At 54.7% G+C, this 6,824-nt stretch overlaps 1 protein-coding gene across 1 annotated transcript; it reads left to right on the top strand.

Moving 5' to 3' along the window:
- Position 1: 1 nt before the first annotated feature.
- Positions 2 to 6,614, top strand: PI4K2A (phosphatidylinositol 4-kinase type 2 alpha; the record flags this gene model as incomplete). Its single annotated transcript, XM_010714736.3, has 9 exons — positions 2 to 97; positions 2,535 to 2,735; positions 2,906 to 3,037; positions 3,120 to 3,273; positions 3,830 to 3,891; positions 4,068 to 4,167; positions 4,405 to 4,538; positions 4,821 to 4,880; positions 4,999 to 6,614. Coding segments are annotated over 9 exons (1,101 nt in total), but the record flags the coding sequence as incomplete, so codon positions are not given.
- Between the last annotated feature and the right edge of the window lie 210 nt (positions 6,615 to 6,824).

Here is a 6,824-nt window from a genome sequence, read left to right as displayed (position 1 = left end):
GGTGCGGCGGGCCGAGCTGGCCAGCGAGCGTGGCATCTACCCTGAGCGCATCTCGCAGGGCTCCAGCGGCAGCTATTTCGTCAAGGACCCGCAAGGAGTGAGTCGTCACCTCCCCGGGCTGGGAGCTTGCGGCGCTGAGCCGGGCGCAGCGGGGCTGTACCCGTCGGGCATCCCTCCATTTGAAATGCGTGGACTGTTCCCCGGTTAAAGCTGCTTCCCCTTCCCCGTGGCTGTTGCGTTCAAAAAGTGATGACTTCTGCCGTAGGATGGGAGCGCTGACAGCTGGGCTGCCGGCGTTTGGCCAGTGAGACTGGAGGGAGTGGGCCTCGAGGTGTAACTTGTTCCCTGAGGTCTGCTTGGCTGCGGGGTTCCCGTGCCACTGCCCAGATGTGAGTGCAGCACGAGGTAGCTCATCTTGTGACCCGTGGTGCTGGCTGGTTACTCAAGCAGTTGCTGCTTCCTCTGACTCTTTTGCCTAGTGCATGCTAAGATCCTTCCTCAGAATCAGGACTGGGCTTTCCTGTCCATGTTGTGCCTGTTTTTCTGTCTCAGGTGGCACATGGCTACAGCAAACTCTTACAGGCAGGTCCTGGTTGAGCTAACTGCGTACAGGGCAATACAAACTTCCTTCTGATGCAGTTTATTATCACTTCTGCTCCCTTCTGTTGCCTAATGTGAGCCTTGGTATTGCTAGCAGGGACTGAAGACCAGAGGTGAACCTGGTTGTATGGAAAGGAGACCAGAGCTCGGTGAGGGATGCATTCAAGGAATCGAAGTCCATGTTCTGCTGGCCATGTTACCTGGCAGGTTCCTTGGATTGTTCTGCCATGAGTGGATAGGGTGCATGTGTGGTTCCTGTGACTCACTGCTCAAGATCACTAAAGCCTCCTTGCTGCTAAGGAGATGCAGTGCTCCAGTGAGCAGGTTGGAGGCATAGGATGAAGACACTAGGGGAAACTTGTGCTAGTTTCCCTGTGGACTGCTGGAAGCTCGAGTTGTTTCATGCAGGACTTAATTCAGTGTGCTTCCCCTGGTCCTCGGGGGCGGTGGCTGTGTCTTTATGCTGGCCTGGCATCCCCTGGCCTGGCACTGGGCAGACCTGTCTTCTCCACAGCATACTTCTTGGAACAAGTTGCTGCCAGAGCTGCTCCCAAGGCACAGCACTGAGAGGGCAGGCTGTGCTGCCAGGCTCTGATCTCTGCTCCAGGGCTGTCCTCGCCCTGCCAGGCATTGCTTTGCTGTGCTTGCTCCACACAGCAGTGTGCTCCTCGCTGCCAGAGCTCCCAGCAAGCCTCCAGCAGGCTCAAATCCAAAAACACATTGGCATGTTTTCTGTGCTTTCTTATGGGGCTGGTGAGGGGATTGCCCTCCTGCCTGTTTACTTGGCCTTCACCAGCTCAGAGGAGGGGGTTTCTTTGTGACCTAGAGATGCCTGAAGTGCTTCCATTCCCTCAGACATTCCTCTTCCTGGTTGACAAAGTCTTGCTCCCTGATCTGGCTCCTGGCCCCTGATTCACAGTGGGATTGTACTGGGTTTTCCCTGCTGGTGTACTGAGACGTGTTGTGCTCCCACCCTGTGACAGAAGCTTGGCCTTGGGAAATGCCACCCACTCAGGCCGGTGCTGGCTCTGGCTCTTCTAGGGTCAGTCTGTATGCTGCTGAGTCATCCTGGAGTGGGGTTGTGAGCCCAAAGCCTGCTGCACAAAGCCCTGGGCAGACTGGACCAGGGGCAGTTGGCCTCACTCCTGCCCTGGGCCTTTGACTCAGCTGTGTGGCTTGGCAAAGCAGACAGTGTGGATGCAAGTATATGGTCCTTAAGCACACTCCCCACTTACCCCCCAGCATCTCTCTTTGGGCCTCAAAACATAGAGCTTTGGTTTCCTCTGAAGTCCTTCAGCCTTCCCTGCTGTTTAGGCCCATTTTCTCTGGTCTATTTGGGATCAGGTCCATTTCTTGAATTTTGGAGTCAAGACAGGGATCTTTATCCCCTTCTGCTCTCTTGCATGGAGGAAATGAGTAGCCACAAGCAGTAGCTCTCCCTCCACCATCCAAAGGTCAATGGGATAAGGCTAGAATATTTACCAGGGACAGTGTCATCAGCACTCTCCTATGGTACGTGGAAAGTTGTGAGTGAGTACGAAGGTCTTGGGATGCTGCTCACAGGAGCTGTGCAGGAACCAGAGAGGCAGATGCCTGAAGAAAACCTAGGATGAGAGAAGAGTGCCTACCATAGCTCCAGGTTGCAGATCTCTTGGCAGAGGAGAATCTTGGGCGAGTCATTTTGTCTCCACTTGCTCTGGACCTTGCAGTGAGTGGCAACAGCTGTCCCCAGATTCTTTCCCACCCAAGGAGGTATCTCTTAGATCTGGGGGCTGTCATTGGCAGAAGGCAGCAAGGAAAGACAGCAGAGTTGGGTTCTGTGGGAGGGTGAACTTGGTTGAGACTGTGCTGTTATGGCAGAGCCACAGGCTGGCTCAGGGGTGAGTGCTCTGGCTCTGCCAAGCACTGAGTATCAGCTTTCCTCTTACTCACAGAAAATTATTGGTGTCTTCAAACCCAAGAATGAGGAGCCATATGGGCATCTGAACCCCAAGTGGACCAAGTGGCTGCAGAAGTTGTGCTGCCCGTGCTGCTTTGGGAGAGACTGCCTTGTTCTGAACCAGGGCTACCTATCAGAGGCAGGTGCCAGCCTGGTGGACCAGAAACTGGAACTCAACATTGTTCCTCGCACAAAGGTGAGGAGGAAGTTGCTGTGATCTTGTCCCGAGGAGGCTTCCAGGTGTTTCTGCCTGTGCCATGGGGATCCTTTTACAGAGCAGAGCTGTGGGAAATCTATGCCTTACTGATAAAACAACTGTGACAGCTGACAGATGCACTTGCTGACTTCTGTGCTCCTATATCCCAGGTGGTGTATCTGGCCAGTGAGACCTTTAACTACAGTGCCATTGACAGAGTGAAGTCCCGAGGAAAGAGGCTAGCCCTGGAGAAGGTCCCGAAAGTGGGTCAGCGCTTCAACCGCATTGGCCTGCCTCCCAAGGTAGGGCTACCAGGCCCCATGTACCTGTCTCTGCTCCTCTGTCCTCTGTGGTCCTCCATAACACAGTCTCTCCTTGCCTCAGGTGGGCTCCTTCCAGCTATTCGTGGAAGGTTACAAGGACGCTGACTACTGGCTGCGGCGGTTTGAGGCTGAGCCACTCCCTGAGAACACCAACCGGCAGCTGCTGCTGCAGTTTGAGCGGCTGGTGGTGCTGGACTACATAATCAGGAACACAGGTAGGGCTGGCTGCCTGCTCTTTTATATTTTGACAGCTAGAGAGCAGGCAGAGATTTGGCTTCTCTTCCTGGAACCCAAAACTCCTATCAACAATGCCTGGTTAACAGATGACACTGTCTCTGGGTGGAGTGTAGCTGCTGTCACTACTCATCTGGGAGACTGGGAGCCAGCCTGGGATCCACCCAGTTGCAGTGGTAAATGTTTGCCAGGTGCAAGGATCCAGGAATGCTGAGAGATCCAGCCTCTGGTTGTACCACAGCATCCTATCTCAGGCTGGGTTTCCAAGTCTGTTCCAGCTTGAAATGGGTTGGGTTGGACTCCAAAGCTTGCAGGCTGACTTTTCTCTTGAGAGCTGGGGCTACATGGACCTCTTTAGTCTCCAGACCTAGATATGTGGGGATTTATATGATTTCCTAGGCCTGCAGCAAGCGTGAGGGCTCTGGGGTAGAGTTGGGGCCTTGAAGTCTATGTAACTTGAATTGCTACTGTGTCAGAGAAGTAATCCTACCCAGCCTAGGCCCTCACACTGATACAGCTGTTTTTCTTTCCTTGCAGATCGGGGCAATGACAACTGGCTCATCAAATATGACTGTCCCCTGGACAGTGCAGGCGTACGGGTGAGCAGCTCCTGGGCAGGGGCTTCATGGGTCTGTCTGCTTCTACAAGCTGGCTGGAGGCTGGGATTTCCCAGTTGTCTTGGGTTTCTGAGACTGATCTTGTTTGCTGGGAGTGGCAGATAGACTGCTTCTGTTGGGGAAGGCTCCCTTGTGACCAGTGCTCTACTTCCTTCCAGGACAGTGACTGGGTGGTTGTGAAAGAGCCCATCATCAAGCTTGCTGCTATAGATAATGGTTTGGCCTTTCCTTTGAAGCATCCGGACTCCTGGAGAGCATGTGAGTCCCTTACGCTGTGTTGAGGTACTCTGCAGAGCTGTGCAGCTCTGTGCTGTCTGTCCTGGGGCATGTTCCTGTAGGACTGGAAGAGGCAGTAGCTAGGGCTGCCCCTCTGCAAAAACCTTCTAGCTGCATGGACAGCTCTGCCTCAGTGGCTGTAGGAAGTGTATGCTGAACCCAAAGCCATGTGGCATCTTTCCCTTCCCTAGCTCTAATATCTCATGCTTTCTCTTGCAGATCCCTTCTACTGGGCATGGTTACCACAGGCCAAAATCCCCTTTTCACAAGAGATCAAAGACCTAATTCTTCCCAAGATCTCGGACCCCAACTTTGTCAAAGATTTGGAGGAAGATCTGTATGAGCTCTTCAAGGTGAACTAGGGAGGGGCTGAGGGTGGCTTGGGAAGAAGAAAAACACGGTGGTTTTGGGGATTCTTTGTCAAAGCTATGGTGGATAGAAAGGTGGGCTACTCATGGTGTTTCTGAGCTGAAACATAGAAGGACTGTTCCTCTACCAGGAGCTAAAGATACAGTTTGGGGAGAAGCAGGAATCTCATGGGACAAGAGGGGAGAGGCTTGCTTGGAAAACAGGCATCTCTTGAATAGCGTGGGTCAGAAAGTGGATACCAATGCATTGTTTGGTCTCTCTTGCAGAAGGACCCTGGCTTTGACAGGGGACAGTTTCACAAGCAGATTGCTGTCATGAGAGGCCAGGTAAGGCAAATGAATGAAGTGACAGAGCCTTGTTTTGTCTGGCTGTCAGGAAATGGTGCTGGGATGCCAGCTCTTTTCCTCCACTGGGACGGCTCAAGCTTTGCTCTGTGTTGTACAGATACTGAACCTGACACAGGCACTGAAAGATGGGAAGAGCCCCCTGCACCTGGTTCAGATGCCACCTGTGATTGTAGAAACGGCACGTTCCCACCAGCGCACTGCCAGCGAGTCCTACACGCAGAGCTTCCAGAGCCGGAAGCCTTTCTTCACCTGGTGGTAGCTGTGGGAGCTGCAGGCAGGCCTTGGCTGTCTTGGACTGGCACAGCGAGAGGAGCTGAGCTGCTCCTGTGGCTGGGATTTGATGCTCTGGGTAAAGTGAGCAGGTTGTGGCTGGAGGAGCCTGCAGCTGGAGTGGAGGAAACCAGGTGGGTTGGGCACTGTCCCTCTCCAGCTCCCTTGGAGCTGTATGGTGTGCATACAGCCCTGCCGAGGGAAGAAGTCAGCAGGAGGCATGGGAAGCAGTTGGGACTGTGCCTGTGCCTCCCTTCCTCGGCCTGCATGCGGTTCTGAGCACACTTGACCAGGCTCCCCAGGCCAGGATCCGTCCAGCTCTTTGCACCAGCTGCCAGCCTTCCTCTTTCCTGCTGCTGGCCCCAGGGCTGGGAAGGGTTGGAGGGTGGTTGTTCTGCCTTCCGCTTCCCCAAAGGCATGCTGTACTCTTCCTCACTTTCTCTCTTCTGCCCCAACCCTGTGCAAGCTGCTTTCCTCAGGGGGAGTTCCTGCTGCCTGCTGGTGCAGTGGGGACCATAATGAACGGCTGTTCTCTGGCTGGGGGCTTGAGGAGGGAATGTAAGGAGAACTCTACTCTTACCTGCTCCCTAGGGCAGGCTTGAATGCAGTTTGACACTAAAGGAAGAGGTGCTGGCTTATCCTGGTTCGGAGGAGGTGGCTCTCGGAGGTGCTGTAGAGAGGGTTGGAGGTACAAGTGGCCTCTGGCCCTCCATTCCTATGGTCCATCCATCCTGCAGATCACTGCAGCTGCTCTTGCTTGGCTTTTGCCCCTGTGCTCAGTAAGGTTTCTGGCTGCTGTGCAGCCAGCATTGGGCCAGCCAGCACAGCTCCAGCTTTGCTTGTGCGTCTGGGGTCCTTTCTTATGGGATAGGGGGCTGCTGGGGAAAGGGAATGGCGAGAGGAGCTCTTCCTGCTGGTGGGAGTCACGTGAGAACTGGTGTACTGGAAGCACACGAAGGCTGGTGCAAGCTCCTGGCTGCCCCAGTGCTGCTAACCTTGTGGGCCTGATGTGAGTGGGTGAGGCAGTTAGTGCTTCCTCTCCCCCAAAGCTGCTGAGCTGTCTTGTATAAAATGGTACCAGGGCTGCTGCCTGCATCTGCTTGCCTTGAGCTGTGACTTTCCCTGTGTGGGGGAAAGCTGGGGTTGGGTCTCACCGTCCTGTTTGCCCAGCCCTGGGGGTTGGGAGGTAAGGGAAGGCTGGGACTGTGCTGCTTGGGGCTGTGAGGGGAGGGCAGTTCACTTGTCTCCTACTTGCACGAGGGGCTCTGCAGCGGCTGTCCTGAGGGTGCTGAAAGCACAGGGGTGTAGAAGTGAGACCTCAGCTCCCAGACCTGGCTACATCTCTGACTGACCCCAAATGTATTGTTCTAATGCACTGTAGAAATGTATGTAATGTATTTAAACCATGCAACTGTCTGAATAACAGAGCTGCAGTTCACCTGGCCTCCTTATTGTCTCAGCAGCATTCTGGAGGGGGGTTGGGGCTGTTCAGCTGGTGCTGGTCCATCGCAGCAACTGGGACCGCTGTCACAGCCAGGGAGCCTCACCCAGCCACCGCTGGGTGGTTTATTAACCATGGCGTTCGTGCGTCTTCGGCGTGCCCGGTCTCAGTGCTGCAGGGGCCCTGAGGCCGCCCCGCCCCCGCCGTCTACC

This window comes from Meleagris gallopavo, chromosome 8, assembly GCF_000146605.3.
Source record: "Meleagris gallopavo isolate NT-WF06-2002-E0010 breed Aviagen turkey brand Nicholas breeding stock chromosome 8, Turkey_5.1, whole genome shotgun sequence".
Lineage (NCBI taxonomy): Eukaryota > Metazoa > Chordata > Aves > Galliformes > Phasianidae > Meleagris > Meleagris gallopavo.
The sequence above is the reverse complement of the archived record's forward strand: the minus strand, read 5'-3'. Positions and strand labels throughout refer to the sequence as shown.